The following is a 22,348-nucleotide window of genomic DNA, read 5'->3' as shown; positions in this document are numbered from 1 at the left end:
TCTCGTCCAGAAGCTCAGGAAATACGGTCTCTCCTCATCCGGGTCCTCATCCAGTCTTATTCAATGGATTACGGACTTCTTAACTGGCAGAAAGCAAGTTATGTGCATAGAAGGTTGTCTCAGCAATACCGAAGAGGAAGTTCTTAGCGGAATACCCTAGGGGTCAATCCTCGGCCCCCTTCTGTTTATTCTCTACATCAACGACCTGGTTGAGGGCATCGAATCTGACATCCTTCTCTACGCGGACGACACAAAGCTCTATCGTGTCATCTCGTCAAGTGAAGACATTCACCACCTGTAGGCGGATTTCCAACGAATCGATGACTGGATGAAGAAGGGGATCATGGAAATCAATACCCAGAAAAGTCATATCCTCACTCTGGGTCCACAAAACTTTCGTCCTCATACTCTCTTGGTTCTGCTGCACTCACTCTTAGTAAAGCAGAAAGAGACCTAGGCATCTTAGCGGATTCTGAACTGAACTTCAGTAGCCACTATGAAGCTGTCATCAAGAAGGCTTCCAAAGTTGCTGGTATGATCAGAAGAAAGTTCTCGTGCGAGGACGACAAAATGCTTGCTACGCTCTATAAGTCCCTTGTTCGCCCGATTCTTGAGTATGGACATTGTTCTACAAGACCATACTACAACAAGGACATAGATGCTCTCGAAAATGTTCAGAGGAGGAAAACTAAATTCTCTCCCAGGTTAAGCTTCCTTCCCTACGAAGAGCGGCTTAGAAAGCTTGAAATCCCAACCCTCGCCTATAGATTCCATCGTGGTGATCTTATTGAAATGTACAAGCTCTGCATTGGAGCCAATTGATAACGTACCAGCCCAGAGAATCGTGCAGTTCAATAAAAATCATCTCCGAGGACATCAGTACAAAGTGAGTACGGAACGCTTTTACAAGGACATGGGCCGATGGACTTTCGGCAACCGAGTGGCTCAGCATTGGAACAACTTACCAGAAAGAGTAATCTGCTCCAAAAACCTACTGATATTAAAGAAGGAAGTTGACGAATATTATTCAAGTGACATTTTCTCCTTGTGCAAATTTAGAAGAAATGCAAATTAAGATTTTTGTTTTGTAGAGGCTTAACGGCCGGCCATCAAATTTGCGAATATATCTATTTATTTATTTAATTGTCCTACATTCTCTTTGCAAATTTTATATTGTGGAGATATTCCAGGGGAATTATCCAAGGGCTTTTTTCTGTGAATTTGTTTTCTGGGAAATAATTTCCACTGAAAGGGTCATTTCTGGAGTGATCGAGAAACCAATTAGAGATTAAAATCTTATTCAAATAAAAAAAAATACTAGAGCAAATTTACAGGGAGGCGGGATTCTCTGTGAGGATGGAACTGTTTGGAGGAAGTTTAGGGGGGGGGACAATTTATGCTGAAGGAAATTTCCACAGTGGATTTTTCTGTCAGGGGGAGGGGTATTTTCTTAAAGGGTGTGCCCGATTTATCGACATCATTTGTCATACGAACAGAAATTATGCCATATATGAAGGGTTGTCCCCTCCTCAATACCTTACTCTTTAAACTAAAGTTTGACTGTTTGCTAAAATTGATTCACGGCGGCCGTCTAATCAGAATAAGAAGCTTGTTCAAAAGTGCTAAAAGCTTTAGCGTAAAGAGTAGTGAGGATGGGACAACCCTTCATATCCAGAATAAATCTGCCACAATTTATACGCAAATTTTGTTTTAATTTTTCATGTACGGTGAGCCGAATTTGAGCCTGCATTTGTTGAAAACGTTAAGAAATTAAATATATAAAAAAGTTCTTATAACTTAAATTAAGGAGCAATATTATAACTTAAAAGGAACATATTCCGTATATGAATTAGGCTGTCCCCTCATCAACGCTTCGCTCTTTACGCTAAAGTTTTTATTGTTTTATAAATTAGAGTCCTGACAAAGAGTTTAGCGTAAAGCGCGAGACGTTTAGGAGGGGACACTCCCTTTCATATACGAAATAATTTCTATTCATTTGAAGTTTTAATGCTGCTCCTTGTTTTCAGTTAAAAAAAATTCTATATTTTATATCATAAGAGATCACAACCATATTTTCACCGGCAAACAAGACAGAAAGATATAGGGGAGTAACATACTTTTGGGATTTTTTTTCGGGGAATATATTTGGGTTGTAGGAGGAGGCGGTACCCGTGTAGCCGATAAAAATAAAATTTTATGCCCACAATTTTTAGCTCTTAGTGAATGTAGAGACAATTGCTAAAGGAGATTAGGGACGGGGACATAAATTAATATGCAATTTCCCTTCTTTTTGAAAATATCTTTGGACTAAGTCTGTTATATGGAGTCTGCAGATTGTATGCAGGGTTCTTTTATTTTAGAAAAATTCGAATTTTTTTTGCATATCACAAAAGATACCAATCATGTACTTAACGGCAAAAAAGACAGACAAACATAGATCTGTTAATCTTGTATAATTTTTAGTGTCATTGGGGTATTTCCCAGGAGGGGAAGGGGAGCGAGGGCAAACAGGAGCTTTATTTCATTGTTTTTATTTGGAAATATTTCTAATTTTTCCTTTAATTTACATTTTTTAATGTCTTTTAGTTTCTTGGATGGCATTGTGCCTCTGGTCTCTCTCTTGGTGGTCCTGGGGGACAACTATGTAAAAGAAAAATCGGTTGAGATACTCACCTTGAAAATTGCCAAATTTTGGTCTTATAATTCAGTTTTTAAATTGCAACCCTGCCCTGTCCAACTAAATATTTTGAGGTGCAATAATAAAGAGCCAACCACAACCCATATTAAAAAAAAGTTTAAAAATTTATTTTGAAAAAAAGTCCCTAGTTTGGAAAAATCGTCATTTACCGCTGATAAAGGATTTTTATTCCGATTATTTAACCAAGTTCAATAGTAATAGTTTATTGCAAAAACGAATTTATGGGAAATTTGAAAAAGAACTAGAAACCACTAACAATGGAATTGGATGGTGATTGTGCCAAACGATCGGAGAGGATTCATTAATAAGGAAATTGGCATATCCAGTACTCTTTTTAAGCAGTCAAAGAGACCATGCCACAACAAAGTGAGTTTTTTCTTCCATTGTCTGCCACCAAACACCAATTTTGTCCACAGAGGGACAAAATGCCAGAGAGTGATTATTTTTATAGAGCCAATAACTTTTAAGTCTAAAACCCCAAACAGAAGGTTTTTGAGTCCCCATCTTCAAAAACAGCTCTAAATTATGAAATTATAAATGAAACTATAAAATAGCTCTAAATTATAATTATAAATTATCTATATAACCCCAATGAGCTCTGTGTTTATCCCGCCACCTGATAACGACATGAATGCTGAAGTGATTATTTGGGTTTATGCAAAAGGCTCAGTATATGATGACCTTTTTAATTAATTAATGGTGTATTAATTTAATTAATCTAATTTAATAAATATTTAATGAATTCATTAATTAAATTAAAAAAAAGTTCTGTCTAACTGAAAATAAGGAGCAAGATTAAAACTTAAAACGAAATAAAATCCTTCCGTATGTGAGGAGGCTTTTCTTTTCCTCAATAGCTCACTCTTCACGCTAAAGGATTTTGTAAATTCTAAAAAAGCTTCTCATTCTGATTAAATGAAAAAAACAAGTTTTTTTAACTGAAAGTAAGGAGCGACGTGAAAACTTAAAGCGAACAGAAATTACTCTGTATATGAAATGGGTTGTACCCTCCGCAATCCCTCGCTCTTTACGCTAAAGTTTTAATTGTTATAAAAAGTAGAATTGTGGCAAAGAGTCAAAATTTAGCGTAAAGAGCGAGAGATTGCGGAGGGGACAACCCAGTTCATATACGGAGTAATTTCTGTTCGTTTTAAGTTTTAATGTCGCTCCTTACTTTCGGTTAAAAAAAAAACTTTTTTTTTATTTAATTTATCAACGTTTTTGAATTAATGCATGTTTGACGGTGTGGTTTTGTTAAGATTCTATGACTTTTAGGGGGTGTTTCTCCCTATTTTCTAAAATAAGGCAAATTTTCTCAGGCTCGTCACTTTTGATGGGTGAGACTAAACTTGATGAAACTTATATATTTAAAAAAAAACATTAAAATGGGATTGTTTTTATGTAGCTATTCTTATCAAAATTCTATTTTTTAGAGTTTTGATTACTATTGAGCCGGGTTGCTCCTTACAACAGTTCGTTTCTACGAACTGTTTGATAAATAAAAAAAGTTGTTTTTTTTTAACTGAAAGTGAGGAGCAACATTAAGACTCAAGACAATTAGAAATTAAAATTAGAAATTAAAACTGGACAATTAGAAAAATTGGAGGACAAGTAGAAATTAAAGTTTCAACGTCGCTCCTTACTTTCAGTTAAAAAAACTAGTTTTTTATTTAGTTTCTGAACGTTTTTGAATTAATGCATGTTTGATTCTGGCTCTCTGTATATAAATTATTAAAATGAAATTTGCATATTAATTCTTTTTTTGGATAAATGGCTTTCTCTTAGTTTTGATCAGACAATTTTGAGAAATAAGGGGTGGGGAAAGAGGCCTAGCTACCCTCCAGTTTTCTGGTTACTTAAAAAGGCAACTAGAAATTTAACGAAGGTTTCGCAACAATTAACGAAGGTTTTTACTAGTAAAAATATACATGACTTAAGAATTAACTTACGTAACAAACTTCTATATTCTTATATTTTTATTATGTATATGAGGGGGTTTGTCCCCTCGTTAATATCTCGCTCTTTACACTAAAGCTTAAGTTTTGTCCCAATGCTGTAAGAATGACCTTTAAATTTGAAGAAAATTCAGAAGAAAATTCAGAATCAGAAAGGCCGTATTATAAATAGTTGAAATTACTAAAAATAATTTAACACAAAGAGCGAAGTATTTAGAAGGAGAAGAACCCCTCATATGCGTAATAATCTCTGTTCGTTTTAAGTTTTAATGCTACTCCTTACTTTCAATTGAAAAAAAAATTCATGTTTATTTTTCATTGTTTTTTATAGTAATACTAGAAAATCCTGCGCCCTTTTTCATTGAATTTCTCTTCCCCCCTGACATATTCCTTCAAGGAAAGATCATCCTACATAGCCCCCTCCCCTCAGCCCCCCTCCCAAAAAAATAAAAAAAATAAAAAAATCCCTTGAAAACGTCCATACACTTCCCAATAACCATTACTGTATGTAAACACTAGTCAAAGTTTGTAACTTGCAGCCTCTCCCCCGGAGACTTTGGGGGAGCAAGTCATCCCCAAAGACACAGTTATTATGGTTTTCGACTATGCTGAAAACCATAATAACTCCCCTCTCCCCCGGAGACTTTGGGGGAGCAAGTCATCCCCAAAGAAATAGTTATTATGGTTTTCGACTATGCTGAACAAGATGGCTATCTCAAAATTTTAATCTGTTGACTTTGGGAAAAATGAGCGTGGGAGGGGACTAGATGCCCTCCAATGTTTTGGTCACTTAAAAAGGGCACTAGAACTCTTCATTTCCGTTAGAATGAGCCCTCTTCCGAAATTCTAGGACCGCTTGGTCGATACGATGACCCCTGGGAAAACAACAAAAAAACAAACAACATAAAACAAATAAACATGCACCCGTGATCTGTCTTCTGGCAACATTTTTGTAGATAGGCATTTTGTAGATTTTTGTAGATAGATACGAAATTCCACATTTTTGTAGATAGGAGCTTGAAATTTTTGCAACAGGGTTTTCTGATATGTTGAATGCGATGATGTGATTTTCTTTAAGATTCTATGACTTTAGAATGGGGTTTTTCCCCCTATTTTCCAAAATAAGGCAATTTTTCTCAGGCTCGTAACTTTTGATGACAAAGACTAAATTTGATGAAATTTATATATTTAAAATTAACATGAAAATCCAATTCTTTTGATGTATCTTTTAGTATCAAAATTTCGTTTTTTTTTTCATTTACTATTTAGCCTGGTCGCTCCTTACTGCAGTAAGTTACCATGAACTGTTTGAAAAAAAGTGTTTTTTAACTGAAAGCAAGGAGCAACATTAAAACTCAAGACAATTAGAAATTATTTCGTATATGAAGGGTAACTCCCTCCTCAATGTCTTTTCTTTACTCTTAAGCTGTTGGGACTTTTAAAAAGACTTCCTATTCTAATTAAACGCCCCCTTGTTTCAGTAGCCGTTCTTAAAAAACTGGGACAAACAGTCAAACTTTAGGATAAAGAGCAAGTTTTCGATAAGGAGGCAACGCTTTATACAGAATAATTTCTGTTTGTTTTGAGTATTAATGTTGCTCCTTATTTTCAGTTAAAGAAAACTTGTTTTTGTTTTTTTATTTAATTTCTGTTCGTTTTCCAAATAATGGGAATAAATATGGCTCACCCTCCGTAAAATATGCCTGCTCCCTCACGTGAAACTCCTCAGCGAAATTTCATCCAACGTAAAATACACCCCCCCCCCCTCATCGTCAAATTACCTCCAGATAGCCCCATTCTCGCTAAAAAAAATCCCCTCCCTGTAGTTTTGTGCTGACGATTCGGCCTGAAAAATTATCCTTAGAATACTTTCATTTGAAAAAGACTTTAATCTCTAATCAGTTTTTCAATCACTATGGAAATCCCCCCTTCTGTGGAATTTGTTTCCGAAACTTGAAAATAATGACAATAGCCCCCGAATATTTTCCCCAGAACACCTCCACATACAAAATTGAGTTGGCAAAGAGAATGTAAGACAACTAAGGAGAATTTCACACAGGAAATCTATAAAATCCTCCGAGTGCAAAATATCACCTGGAAAATTACCCGCACCCCTAAAACTTTCCCTCCCCAAGGAAAATTCTCCCTATGGAATTCCACTTAAAGCACAAAATACCCCCTCCCAAAAAATGTCTGTATACTTGTCAATAAAAAATTTATACGTAATCAATGAGTATATTTCATAACTTGCAGTCCTCTCACCACGGATTGTCGGGAGTCATTTCAAACAGTTCGTGGTAACGAACTGTAGTAAGGAGCGACCCGGCTCAATAGTAACCAAAACTCTAAAAAATGGAATTTGGATGCCAATAGCTATATCAAAAATTACAATTACATCAAAAGAAATTACATCAAAAGAATCGCATTTTAATGCTGATTTTAAAAATATAAGTTTTATCAAGATTAATCTTACCCGTCAAAAGTTACGAGCCTGAGAAAAATTTGAATTATTTTAGAAAATAGGGGGAAATACCCCCTAAAAGTCATACGATCAGACATCACACCATCACACCATCAGTCACACCATCAGATTCAGCGTATCAGCGAATCTTGCTGTAGAATTTTCAAGCCGCTATCTATAAAAATGTGGAATTTAGCATTTTTTGCCAGAAGACATAATCACAGATGCGTGTTTATTTGTTTTTTGTTGTTTTTTTTTCCTCAGGGGTGATCGTATCGACTGAGTGGTCCTAGAATGTCGCAAAAGGGCTCATTCTAACGGAAATTAAAAGTTCTAGTACCCTTTTTAAGTGACCAAAAAATTGGGGGGCATCTAGGCCCCCTCCCATGCTCATTTTTCCCCAAAGTCACCAGATCAAAATTCTGAGATAGCCATTTTATTCACCATAGTCGAATAATCTAATAACTATGTCTTTGGGGACGACTTACTCCGCCGCAGTTGCCGTGGGAGGGGCTGCAAGTTACAAACTTTGACCAGTGTTTACATATAGTAATGGTTACTGGGAAGTGTACAAATGTTTTCAGGGGGATTTTTTTGGTTTGGGTGGAGATTTGAAGGGGGGCTACGTGGGAGGATCTTTCAATGGAGGAACGTTTTATTGGGGAAGAGACTTTCAATGGAGGGGGCGCAGGATTTTCTAGCAAATTAAAAAAAAACAATGAAAAAAAAATATGAAAAGTTTTTTCTACTGAAAGTGAGGAGCAGCATTAATACTTAAAACGAACAGAAATTATTACGCATATGAGGGGTTTATCTCCTCGTAATACCTCGCTCTTTACGCTAAAGTATTTTTTGTAATTTCAACTATTTATTCTACGGCCTTTGTGATTCAGGGGTCATTTTTAAGGAATTGGGACAAAATTTAAGCTTTAGTGTAATGAGCGAGGTATCGACGAGGGGTGAGCCCCCTCATATACGCAATAAAAACATACGAATATAGAAGTTCGCTACGTAAGTTAATTCGTAAGTTACGTATATTTTTTACTTATGAAAACGTTCCTAAAAAATTAAAAGTTAAAGTTGCCTTTTTAAGTAATCAAAAAATTAGAGGGCAACTAGGCCTCCTCTCTCGCTCCTTTTTTTCAAAATCTTCCGATTAAAACTATGAAAAGGCCATTTAGCCCAAAAAAATTAATATGCAAATTTCGTTTTAATTACTTATGCGTGGATAGCCAAGATGAAAAAAAATGCATTAATTAAAAAACGTCCAGAAATTAAACAAAAAAAAAGTTTTTTTAAATGAAAGTAAGGAGCGACATTAAAACTTAAAACGAACAAAAATTACTTCGTAAATGAAAGGGGCTGCTTCCTCATCAAAGTCCCGCTCTTTACGCTAAAGCTTTGTACTGTTTTAAAAAGTAGAGTAGAGAGAAAGAGCCAAACTTTAGCCTAAAGAGCGGGACATTGATGAGGAAGCAGCCCCTTTCATATACGAAGTAATTTTTGTTCGTTTTAAGTTTTAATGTCGCTGCTTACTTACATTTAAAAAACTTGTTTTTTTTAATTACTTCTTAAGACGTGGCTATTTGATCTTTCAACTAAATTGAATAAAATGGTCTTTTTAAAATTTTGGTCAGATAAATTTGGATAAAATAGACGTTGGAGGGGGGGGTCAGTTGCCCACCAATCTTTTTAGTTATTTAAAAAAGGTGCTAGAACATCTAATTACTGTTCGAAGGTACCCTCTCCCGGTCTTCTAGGACCATTATTTTTTTGGATTACCCAGGAAAAAAACAACAACAAATAAACATGCATCCGTGAAATGTCTTATGGAAAAACAGCAAAGGTTCCATTAGGAACGCTTATTGTGCCCCTGTGCTTTTGTTTTTATCAGGCATGGCTCATCTGTTTCGTAAGAAAGATCGGCATACTCTAAGTACGGCTTATTTCAGATATTGCAAATTTCTCCTCCGGCTTCCTAGATGGCACCGAAACAAAACAATAATTGCTCGATTTGGTTTAATAGATGTGCCTTCTCGGATTGGGTCTTCCAGTGATGATTTATGTAAAAAGACTACCAACTTTATTCACGTTTATGATCCTCTGCAGCCTTTTTTCCATATTGATACTGGTTTATTAGTCCATGTTGTCTTTTGTTTGTTTGAATTTTTTTTTCTTCGCTGTCTATCGTTTTTGTTTTTGTTTATTTATTAAAAAAAAAAACAAGTTTTTCTATATGAAAGTAAGGAGCAACATTAAAACTTAAAACGAACAGAAATTACTCCGTATATGAAAAGGGCTTTTCCTCCTCAGCGCCTCGCTCTTTACGCTAAAGTTGGACTCTTTCTCTTAACTCTATTTTTTAAACAGTAAGAAACTTTAGCGTAAAGAGTGGGGCGTTGAAGAAGAAAAGCCCCTTTCATATACGGAGTAATTTATGTTCGTTTTAAGTTTTAATGTTGCTCCTTACTTTCATATAAAAAAAAATTGTTTTTTTTTATTTAATTTCTGGACGTTTTGGAATTAATGCATGTTTTGATCTTGGCTCTCCGCACATAAATAATTAAAACGAAATTTGCATATTAATTAATTGCAATTAATTGGAAGATTTTGAGAAAAAAGATGTAAACACAGGTCAAAGTTTGCAACTTGCAGCCCCTCCCACGGGGACTGGGGGGAGTAAGTCGTCCCCAAAGACATAGTTACTAGGTTTTTCGACTATGGTGAATAAAATGGCTATCTCAGAATTTTGATCCGCTGACTTTTGGGAAAAAATGAGCGTGTGATGGGGCCTAGGTGCCCTCAAATTTTTTTGTCACTTAAAAAGGGCACTACAGCTTCTAATTTCCGTTCGAATGAGCCCTCTCGCGACATTCTAGGACTACTCAGTCGATACGATCACCCCTGGAAAAACAAACAAAAAAAAACAACAAAAAAACAACAAAAAAACAAACAAAAAAACAAATAAACACGCATCCGTGATCTGTCTTCTGGCAAAAAATGCAAAATTCCACATTTTTGTAAATAGGAGCTTGAAACTTCTTCAATATGGTTCTCTGATACGCTGAATCTGATGGTGTGATTTTCGTTAAGCATGTATGACTTTTAGGGGGTGTTTCCCCCTATTTTCCAAAATGAGGCAAATTTTCTCAGGCTCGTAACTTTTGATGGGTATAACTGATCTTGATGAAACTTATATATTTAAAATCAGCATTAAAATCCGATTATTCTTATTTTTTTTAGAAATTACCAAATTCCATTTTTGGAAAATTCCATTTTTTAGAGTCTCGGTTACTATTGAGCCGGGTCGCTCCTTACTACAGTTCGTTACCCCGAACTGTTTGATAATACTCCTTACTTTGTGTTTTTTATACTTTTACGGGTAATAAAGTTCATTCATTCATTCATTCATATATTTAGAATCAGCAAAAACTGATAAAACTGATTTAATGGTTCCGGTGACTATTGAGCCAGGTTGCTCCTTACTTACATTAAATAAAAAAAACAAGTTTTTTTAACTGAAAGTAAGGAGCGACATTAAAACTTAAAACGCACAGAAATTACTTCGTATATGAAAGAGGCTGCTTCCTCATCAACGCCCCGCTCTTTACGCTAAAGTTTGACTCTTTCGCTCAATTCTTCTTTTTAAAACAGTAAAAAACTTTAGCGTAAAGAGCGGGGCGTTTATGAGGAAGCAGCCTCTTTCATATACGAAGTAATTTCTGTGCGTTTTAAGTTTTAATGTCGCTCCTTACTTTCAGTTAAAAAAACTTGTTTTTCTTATTTAATTTCTGAACGTTTTTGAATCAAATGCATGTTTTGATTTTGGCTCTCCGCAGAGGAATAATCAAAACGAAATTTGCATATTTTTTTTTTTTGGCTCAATGGCTTTCTCATAATTTTGATCGAATGATTTTGAGAAAAAAAGAGCGGGGGACGAAGCCTAGTTGCCCCCCGATTTTTTGGTTAATTAAAAAGGCAACTAGAACTTTTAATTTTTTACAAATCTTTTTATTGGTAAAAGATTTACGTAACTTATAAATTAGCTTACGTAAAGAACTTTTGTATTCTCATGTTTTTATTACATATATGAGGGGATTCGCCCCATCGTCAGTTCTTCGCTCTTTACACTAAAGCTTAAATTTTATCCCAATTCATTAAGAATGACCCCCTGAATCACAAAAGCCGTAGAATAAGTAGTTGAAATTACTGAAAATACTTTAGCGTAAAGAGCGAGGTATTAGAAGGAGGTGAGCCCCTCATATGGGTAATAATTTCTGTTTGTTTTAAGTTTTATTGCTGTTCGTTACTTCCAGCTGAAAAAGCTTTTTTACTTTTATTTTTTAATTGTTTTTTTTTAAATAATGCTAGTAAATCCTGCTCTCCCTTCATGGAAATTTTCTTCTCCCATTACAAATTCTCGAAGGAAAGTTCCCCCAGCATGTCCCCCTCTTCTCAACCCCTCCCCCAAACCAAAAAAAAATCCTCCTGAAAACGCCTGTATGCTTCCCAATAACCATTACTATATGTAAGCACAGGTCAAAGTTTGTAACTTGTTGCCCCTTCCACGGGGACTGTGGGGGAGTAAGTCGTCCCCAAAGACACAGTTATAAGGTTTTTCGACTACGCTGAATAAAATGGCTATCTCAGAATTTTGATCCGTTGACTTTGGGAAAATAATTAGCGTGGGAGGGGGCCTAGGTGCCCTCCAATTTTTTTGGTCACTTAAAAAGGGCACTAGAACTTTTCATTTCCGTTAGAATGAGCCCTCTTGCAACATTCTAGGACAACTGGGTCGATACGATCACCCCTGGGAAAAAGAAAAAAACAAAACAAAAAAACAAAAAAACAAAAAAACAAATAAACACGCATCCGTGATCTGCCTTCTGGCAAAAAATGCAAAATTCCACATTTTTGTAGATAGGAGCTCGAAACTTCTACAGTAGGGTTCTCCGATACGCTGAATCTGATGGTGTGATTTTCGTTAAGATTCTATGACTTTTAGGGGGCGTTTCCCCCTATTTTCTAAAATAACGCAAATTTTCTCAGGCTCGTAACTTTTGATGGGTAAGACTAAACTTGATGAAACTTATATATTTAAAACCAGCATTAAAATGCGATTCTTTTGATGTAGCTATTGGTATCAAAATTCCATTTTTTAGAGTTTTGGTTACTATTGAGCCGGGTCGCTCCTTACTACAGTTCGTTACCACGAACTGTTTGATTTCGTTACCATGAACTGTTTGATGTAGTCAAGCCTCAATTGAATCAACTCCTTGTTCAATAAACTTTTAAAATGAATATCTATATTAACCGTTTTCTTTTTATGGACCATATGCATGTTTCGGAAACAATGTGCCACCGTGCAGAATTATTGTTAGGAGTTTTATAAATAGGGACTTGAAACCTCTGGAATAGTGTTCTTTGATATGCTCAAGTTAATGGTGATTTTTTTTTTCATTAAGATAACTTACCATTTTGGGGATGTTTTACCCCTTTTTCGAAAATGAGGCAAATTTTCTCAGGCACATAAGTTATGTGTGGAACTTGAACTCAATTAATTTTGCTTATTTAGAAACATTATAAAAAGCTGATTTTTTTATGTAGCCTATACATATATTTTTCGAAATACAATTTTTTAGAGTTTTGGCTGCTAATAGGATGTCATTTCTTAATTTAATGTGTGGTCTATGCACTGTAGGAAAATAAAACTTGGGGAAAAATCTCTTCGAATACTGGTCCAAATAGCGTGAACTATCTTCTTCATATTATACATGTACGATATTAAAAGAAATGCTTCAGTTTATGTCAGAAAAAAGGAAATGTAATTCCAACCCGATCTACCATTAAAGCCATAACTCAGAAGCTCAGGCCGATTTCACAGATTTTCGTTCACCCATCAAAAAAATTGATTTCCGGCAAATTCTTTGTTGATTCCAAATTACAATTTTAGTAATCTATTAAATTTCAACCCGAACCATCAAAAGGGCAATTAGGATCCTAATGGCTGTCATGATCCACAAGCCCCTGCGGAGGTAGCCGAAAAAATTACGACTCGGTCAGCCGTGACTGAGAGTAGTGGGTATTTTACAACATGTTAAGCCTTGTTTATTGCTTGGTTTAATCTCTACCAACTAAAACCCCTGGGTTTTTGTTTTATCGTTTTTTAAAAGGCGATAAGGCGTGCAAGTTATGTTAAAACCATGCTTTTGAAATGTACTTGGCGACAGTTGATTTTTCCCACATCAAAGATAATGGTAAATTGTTTTCGTTTAAATATATTTAGGTGCTATAAAATAGCTTGGCATACTGTTTGTATGACTCAAGTATTCTCAGCTCCTAGATTAGTGTAGAAGATAAATAAATCCTTGGGTCATTTTAAGCGATAAGATTTAATACAAAAAATCCTTCCTAGAAAAGAACCGTAATTTCTTGCATATTTCTATTACGATATTTATTATAAGGGAGAAATAAATTTATTTCAGTACAAGAAAGTACCTTCAAAAGATGGTGCATAGAGAACAAATACAGAAGGCTGACCATCAAAGTTCATTACTGTCTGAAGGTCTGACGTATGAAAGTGCGAATTTACGCGATACTGTAGTTTAGATGTAATAAGATGCCCCAGACATAAGCTCTAAAGCATGGCTTGACACCCGTGGGCTCTGGAACGAAACTATTACCCTTACCAAACTTACCTTACCTAAAGTATGTGGACAAAATGTTGAAATTTTTATGTTTTTCCTTCAATTTCTATTATCTTCCATGTACGTCTCCTAATCTTATGTTTTTCATAGTTGCTTTGCCCCTCCCTCCTCTCCAAAAACATCGTTGCCTGGATACAGACGCTGCTATGTGTGTCTAGGTACATAAAAAGTCCAGGATTTAATTCATGAGATTTAATAAAGTGGCATTTGATAGGTTTGCTGAAATTGCAATATTTACTCTCCTTGCAGGTCAACGTCATTAAACTATCTGGTCTGTTCTTTTCGTCGGTTTGGTTTATTCTTGCTGGGGGATCTCGCATCTTATATCTGCATTAGGAGAAGATTCAAAATGAATACTACTATCACAACTGGCAACTTATTGCAGCATTAACCTGTCTGAGCCAAACACACCTGCCCCTCCCGCCACTGATCAATTCAAGACTGCAATCTTTATTTTCTCCCATGAAGTTCAAATTTCTTTAAATCTTTCCCTATGACCTCTTCGAAGTGCATTCAGGGACGACCAGGATGAGCAATACCATAAATTAGGCTCTATTTAATATGCTCAACTATGGTTGAGCATATTAATGCTCCCCCCCCCCCGAAATTTTGCGAAATGTTTAATTTCCCCGTGGTTTCTTGGGATTTCTGGCAAAAGTAGGGCATTTATTAAGAATCTAGATACATGTGTGAAGCCTTTATTGGGGGATTTTACAGCATGCAATTATCCGGTCAAGTCACTGTCCAATTATTAACCCATTTTCTGTCTAACTTTTTACCCTCTTTGAAGTAATTAGCAATTGTACTGTTATTTTTTTTAAGAGAGTTGGCTTTCACAGCAAAATAGAATTTTCATTGATATTAGGGCGTTTGTCCCCCCTTTTCAGGATAAAGTACAGCTTTTAATGGATCAATTTTGTAAACTATCATTTTTCATTAAAATCTACGTTTTTGAAATAGAAGAACTACCCCCCACAACACCCATATTGCACTGTTAACCCTAAAATTTCTCTTCCAGTGGGATATAATAGATTAATCACAGGTTTTAAATCGCTATGAACATAATCTGAGCCTAAAACGAACTTTTAAGGCTTCAGTCTTCTTCCCCCCATTCGCTACAATACTACAGATTAAAGTTGATCTGTATTTTCCAATGTACGTGCTTTTTACATTACTAAATAAAAAAAGTGCTACTTTATATCTGCTGTTTCGAAGGTTTTGCCCCCCCCCGAAAAAATTCCTCCGTACGTGCCTGTGCCCAACCAAAGTTGAGCATTAATGTAGTTGAGCATTAACCTACTACCATACATTATATTCAACTATGATTACAGAAAGAGCTTTGAAAATATTTATTTTGTTGTCTTTCTTTTCTGAATTGAAATACCCACAGTTTTGACTGTGGCTTGGGACATTTCTTATGGGTAATTTCCTTTGATGTATGGAGAGGTTTCTTATGTAAGGTTTCTCTTAGAAACGCATTTTTGAAACCTTTGTTTCGATTCACTTTCCAAGACAAGATCATTATTCAAATATTCCAAATATAACGAAAAGATCAATATTTCAAATATAACAACACTTACTTTTTTCCATGACATTTTAATTTAAATTTCAGGTCCGTTTGCACTTGTGACGCGTACTCGGTATGAAAATTTGTTATGCAAATCACATGACATTACTTCATTTCTTCTGTGAAAGTGATTATGTCAAGATGTCACCATTAATAATTCTACAAAAGAAACTTGAATAAATGAAGATCTGTGAAGCATTATACACGTTAAAACCTCATGTGGGTCTTAATGAAATTCTATCTATTGGCCCACCCAAACTTTCATTTCAAGGGTTCTGGTTATTAAACCGTACGGTTTCAATAAAACCATCTTTCTAACGATTTTGAAATTAACAAAAATATTCTTTGGGGAGGATTTTTGGATATAAAAGAAAATTATCTGGAACGACTTTTTTTTTGAAAATTTCTATTATTTATCGAATAGATAAAAAAAAGTACTAAAAATAAATATAAACGGCTAAATTTAACACCTTTAAAAAACACCTTGCAGATAAAAAGAAAAACTTCTTTTTTCTAGTCCTCACCCTCTGCAGTTAGTTTACCGGTTCTTTCACATTGACCGGAAAAGCGATTGCCTCAAAAAAGGTAAGTGAACTAAAAAAAAAATACATTCGCCCTTTTTTTAGTGAGTGACTTAAATGGATTGATTTATATATTACTTATAATATTCAATTAGCCGTCAATTATTTCAAGACGAACTTGTACGTTTTTTTTTACAAAAATATTATTCATTAATTTTTTATTTTATTTCTTATTTTTAGAAACTATTTTATGGGCACCTTCATATACTAAATAATTTTTGTTTAATAGATTTAAACTTTATGATTACTAAACTTAATCAACTTCAGTCTAAACAAAAGCTTGTTTTTGCTAAAAAGTTTTTGCAATAACAACATTTCTAAGAAGCAAGAAATCCATCAACGGAAATATAGTCGCATTGCTGTGATATGAATAGACCATAAACTGGGATTCAGAAAAACCACAATTTCCCTTAGACCTCATAGTTATCCCTCAAATAAAGTTATGTGAAAAGCAAATCTATTTGGTTTAGAATCCCAGATGCTTCCACGAAATTATGTAAGCCATGTGCCGGATCCGCCGCGAACTTTCCTCCAGAAAGATTAGGTCCAAATGCAGGAATATTGTCTTTTATGTTTGAATAGGAGTATTCAATCATAAGATTTGCAGTTAAAGTGTCAGAAATTGTTGGAGTGATACGTCTTTTCATGCCATGCATAACGACTTCACGCGTTCTCATAGGATTTCTTAACATATCAATAGATATTGCGCCAATGAATTTATACAATAGGCTATTGAGGTAAGTAAAATCAGCTTCCGTTATAATGTTGATCACTTATTTTGCCCTCCTTTGCAAAAAATTGCAACATTTGCAAAAAATTATATTTGAAAGAAAACAAAGGTTGTCTTCACTTATTCTTGCACATGTTTGAATAGAAATGAGACATATACACAGTGATTAGGCAGTGTGGAAATCCCCCTCTACCCCCCAAAAAAGCACAAAAAAGAAAGACCACATATTATATTTGAAAACTATTAGCACATCTGAAAATAAGTACCACAGCTATGTTATTTCAGGGGTGACCTGTGACCCGTATAATCTCTATGCTAAAATTTAAGTTCCACTTTACTGAAAACAGTTCAGTCGAATTATCAAACAGTTCGTGGTAACGAACTGGAGCGACCCGGCTCAATAGTAACCAAAAATCTAAAAAATGGAATTTTGATACCAATAGTTACATCAAATGAATCGCATTTTAATTTTAAATATATAAGTTTCATCAAGTTTAGTTTTATCCATCAAAAGTTACGAGCCTGAGAAAATTTGCCTCATTTTGGAAAATAGGCGGAAACACCCCCTAAAAGTCAACCATTCTTAACGAAAATCACACCATCAGATTCAGCGTATCAGAGAACCATATTGTAGAAATTTCAAACTCCTATTTACAAAAATGTGGAATTTCGCATTTTTTGCCAGAAGACAGATCACGGATGCGTGTTTTTTTGGAAAATAGGGCTGAACACCCCCTAAAAGTCATATAATCTTAACTAAAGTCAAACCATCGCATTTAGCGTATCGGAGAACCCTACTGTAGGAGTTTTAAGTTCCTATGTACAAGAATGTGGATATTCGTATTTTTTGCCAGAAGACTAATCACGGGTGCGTGATTTTTTTTTTCCAAGGGGTTATCGTATCGATCCAGTGGTCCAAGAATGTTGAAAGAAAGCTAATTCTAAAGGTAATTCAAAGTTCTAGTGCCCTTTTTAACTGACCAAAAAAATTGGAGGGAACCTAGACCCCCTCCCATGCTCATTTTTCTCCCAAAGTCACCAGATCAAAATTATGAGATAGTCATTTTATTCACAATAGTCGAAAACCCTAATAGCTATGTCTTTGGGGACGATTTACTTCCCTACAGTCCCCGTGGGAGGGGCTGCAAGTTACAAACTTTGACCAGTGTTTACATATAGTAATGGTTATTGGGGAGTGTACAGAAGTTTTCAGGGGATTTTTTTTGGTTTGCAGGGGGGGATAAGTTGAAGGGGGATTACATGGGAGGATATTTCCATGGAGGAGTCTGTCATGGGGAAGATAATTTCAATGAAGAGGCGCAGGATTTTCGAGCATTATTTGAAAAAAAAACATGAAAAAATAAATACGAAAAGTTTTTTCAACTGAAAGTAAGGTGTAGAACGAACTTAAAACGAATAGAAATTATTACGCATATGAGGAGTTCACCTCCTTGTAATACCTCGCTCTTCACTCTAAATTATTTTTAGTAATTTCAATTATTTATTCTACGGCCTTCGTGATTCAAAGGTCATTCTCAAGGAATTGGGACAAAATTTAAGCTTTAGGGTAAAGAGCGAGGTATTGGCGAGGGGGTGAACCCCCTGATATACGTAATAAGAACATACGAATATAGAAGTTCGTTATGCAAGTTAATTCGTAAGTTACGTATATTTTTTACTAATGAAAACGCTCGTAAAAAATAAAAGTTCTAGTTGCCTTTTTAAGTAATCAAAAATTTGGATGGAACCTAGGCCTCCTCCCCCGCTCTTTTTTTCTCAAAATCTTTCGATTAAAACTATGAGAAAGCTGTTTAGCCAAAAACAAAAAAAAATATTATGTGAATTTTGTTTTAATTATTTATGTGCGGAGAGCCAAAATCAAAACATGCATTAATTCATAAACGTTCAGAAATTAAATAAAAAAACAAGTTTTTTAACTGAAAGTAAAGAGCAACATTGAAACTTAAAACGAACCAAGATTACTCCGTATATGAAAGGGGGTTTACCTCCACAACGCCCCGCTCTTTGCGCTAAAGTTTTTTACTGTTTTAAAAATTAAAGTTGAGAGAAAGAGTCAAACTTTAGCGTAAAGAGCGAGGCGTTGAGGTTTGAACAGTATCTTTCATATACGGAGTAATTTCTGTTTGTTTTAAGTTTGAATGTCGCTCCTTACTTTCAGCTAAAAAAACTTTTTTTTGTTTTATCAAACAGTTCGTGGTAACGAACTGTAGTAAGGAACGACCCGGCTTAATAGTAACCAGAATTCTAAAAAATGGAATTTTGGTACCAATAGCCACATCAAAAGAATCGCATTTTAATGCTGATTTTAAATATATTAAATAAAAAAAAAACTAGTTTTTCTAACTGAAAGTAAGGAGCGACATTAAAACTTAAAACGAACAGAAATTACTCCGTATGTGAAGTGGGTTGTCCCCTCTTCATTCCCTCGCTCTTTACGCTAAAGCTTTTAATTGTTTTAATAAGTAGACTTGTGGCAAAGAGTCAAACTTTAGCGTAAAGATCGAGGGAATGAAGAGGGGACAACCCATTTCATATACGGAGTAATTTCTGTTCGTTTTAAGTTTAATGTCGCTCCTTACTTTCAGTTAAAAAAACTAGTTTTTTTTTTTATTTAATTTCTGAACGTTTTTGAATTAATGCATGTTTGATTTTGGCTCCCCGCACATAAATTATTAAAATGAAATTTGTATATTAATTCTTTTTTGGCTAAATGGCTTTCTCTTAGTATTGATCAGACGATTTTGAGAAATAAGGGGTGGAGAAGGAGGCCTAGTTGCTCTCCAATTTTTCGGTTACTTAAAAAGGCAACTAGAACTTTTAATTTTTAACGAACGTTTTTATTAGTAAAAATTATACGTAACTTAAGAATTAACTTACGTAACAAACTTTCATAACCTTATATTTTTATTATGTATACGAGGGGGTTTGTACCCTCGTTAATACCTCGCTCTTTACACTAAATCGTAAGTTTTGTCCCAATTCTTTAAGAATGACCCCTGAATCAGAAAGGCCGTAGAATAAATAGTTGAAATTACTAAAAATACTTTAGCATAAAGAGCGAGGTATTTATCTCCTCCTAAATACCTCGCTCTTTATGCTAAAATATTATTAGAACCCCTCATATTCGTAATAATATCTGTTCGTTTTAAGTTTCAATGCTACTCCTTCCTTTGATTTGAAAAAAGTTTTCATGTTTATTTTTCATTGTTTTCTTATAGTAATGCTAGAAAATCCTGCGCCCTTTTCATTGAATTTTTCTTCCCCCATGACAGATTCCTCCAAGGAAAGATCCTCCAACATAGCCCCCTCTCCTCATCCCCACCCCCCAAACAAGATAAAATCCCCCTGAAAACGTCTGTACACTTCCCAATAACCATTACTATTTGTAAACACTGGTCAAAGTTTGTAACTTGCAGCCCCTCCCCCAGGGATTGTGGGGGAGTAAGTCATCCCCAAAGACATAGTTATTATGGTTTTCGACTATGTTGAACAAAATGGCTATCTCAAAATTTTGATCCGTTGACTTTGGGAAAAAATGAGCGTGGGAGGGGGCCTACATGCCCTCCAATTTTTTTGGTCACTTAAAAAGGGCACTAGAACTTTTCATTTCCGTTAGGATGAGCCCTCTTGCGACATTCTAGGACCACTTGGTCGATACGATGTCCCCTGGGAAAAAGAAAAAACAAACAAATAAACACGCACCCGTGATTTGTCTTCTGGCAAAAAATACAAAATTCCACATTTTTGTAGATAGGAGCTTGAAACTTCTACAGTAGGGTTCTCTGATACGCTGAATCTGATGGTGTCATTTTCGTTAAGATCCTACGACTTTTAGGGGGTGTTTTCCCCTATTTTCTTAAATAAGGCAAATTTTCTCAGGCTCGTAACTTTTGATGGGTAAGACTAAACTTGATGAAACTTATATATTAAAAATTAGCATTAAAATGCAATTCTTTTGATGTAGCTATTGATATCAAAATTCAATTTTTTAGAGTTTTGGTTACTATTGAGCCGGGTCGCTCCTTACTACAGTTCGTTACCACGAACTGTTTGATAAGTTTAATCAAGTTTAGTCTTACCCATCAAAAGTTACGAGCCTGAGAAAATTATTTAGAAAATAGGGGAAAACAACCCCTAAAAGTCATAGAATCTTAACGAAAATCACATCATTAGATTCAGCGTATCAGAGAAATCTATTGTAGAAGTTTCAAGCTCCTATCTACAAAAATGTAGAATTTTTTATTTTTTTGCCAGAAGGCAGATCACGGATGCGTGTTTATTTTTTTCGTTTTTTTCCAAAGGGTGATCTTATCGACCCAGTAGTCCTAGAATCTTGCAAGAGGGCTCATTCTAACGGAAACGAAAAGTTCTAGTGCTCTTTTTAAGTGACCAAAAAATTGGAGGACACCTCTCACGCTAATTGTTTTTCCAAAGTCACCAGATCAAAATTCTGAGATAGCCATTTTATTCAGCGTAGTAAAAAAACCTTGTAACTATGTCTTTGGGGACGACTTACTCCCCCACAGTCCCCGCGGGAGGGGCCACAAGTTACAAACTTTGACCAGTGCTTACATATAGTAATGGTTATTTGGAAGTGTACAGACGTTTTCAGGGGGATTTTTAGGTTGGGGGAGGAGTTGAGAAGAGGGGAATATGTTGGGGGAACTTTCCTTGGAGGAATTTGTCATGTGGAAAGAAAATTTTCATGAAGGGAGCGCAGGATTATCTAGCATTATTTAAAAAAAATACAATGAAAAAATATATATGAAAAAGTTTTTTCAACTGAAAGTAAGGAGAAGCATTAAAATTTAAAACAAACAGAAATTATTACGCATATGATGGGCTAACCTCCTCCTAATATCTCGCTCTTTTTAAAGCTAAAGTATTTTTAGTAATTTCAACTAATTATTCTACGGCTTTTGTGATTCAGGGGTCATTCTTAAGAAATTGGAACAAAATTTAAGCTTTAGTGTAAAGAGCGAGGTTCTAACGATGGGGTGAACCCCTTTGTATACGTAATAAAAACATGAGAATACAGAAGTTCGCTACGTAAGCTAATTTGTAAGTTACGTATATCTTTTACTAATAAAAACATTCGTAAAAAAATTAAAAGTTCTAGTTGCCTTTTTAAGTAACCACAAATCGGAGGGCAACTAGGCCTCCTCCCCCACTCATTTTTTTTCAAAATTATACGATCAAAACTATGAGAAAGTCATTTAGCAAAAAAAATAAACATGCAAATTTCGTTTTAATTATTCATCTGCGGAGAGCCAAAATCAAAACATGAATTGATTCAAAAACGTTCAGAAATTAAATTAAAAAAAAACAAGTTTTTTTAACGGAAAGTAAGGAGCGACATTTAAACTTAAGACGAACAGAAATTACTTCGTATATGAAAGGGGCTGCTTCCTCATCAACGCCCCGCTCTTTACGCTAAAGTTTTTTACTGTTCTAAAAAGAAGAGTTGAGAGAAGAGATATAGAGTTGAGTTGAGAGATAGAGTTAAGAAGAGTTCCATAAAGGACCTTTAATTTCTACCATAGTTTGTATTAAAGTGTTTCTAGCTTTTGATTACTATACTATTTTATATGCGGTGTTATACCTATTTTATAAGTGGTATTCCATTTT

At 35.0% G+C, this 22,348-nt stretch overlaps 1 protein-coding gene across 1 annotated transcript in view; it reads right to left on the bottom strand.

Annotated features, from left to right (window-relative positions):
- The window catches only part of LOC136027625 (hemicentin-2-like), a 255,202-nt gene that overhangs the window by 207,369 nt on the left and 25,485 nt on the right, over nt 1-22,348 (bottom strand). Inside the window, exon 2 of the mRNA XM_065705042.1 lies at nt 15,402-15,547. Within this exon, the coding sequence (XP_065561114.1) occupies nt 15,402-15,411 (10 nt within the window). The 5' untranslated portion in view covers nt 15,412-15,547. The remainder of the gene's footprint in view (nt 1-15,401; nt 15,548-22,348) is intronic.

Source organism: Artemia franciscana, chromosome 5 (assembly GCF_032884065.1).
Source record: "Artemia franciscana chromosome 5, ASM3288406v1, whole genome shotgun sequence".
In the NCBI taxonomy this organism is placed as follows: Eukaryota; Metazoa; Arthropoda; class Branchiopoda; order Anostraca; family Artemiidae; genus Artemia; species Artemia franciscana.
Note: the sequence above shows the minus strand (reverse complement) of the source record. Positions and strands in the feature narration are given on the sequence as shown.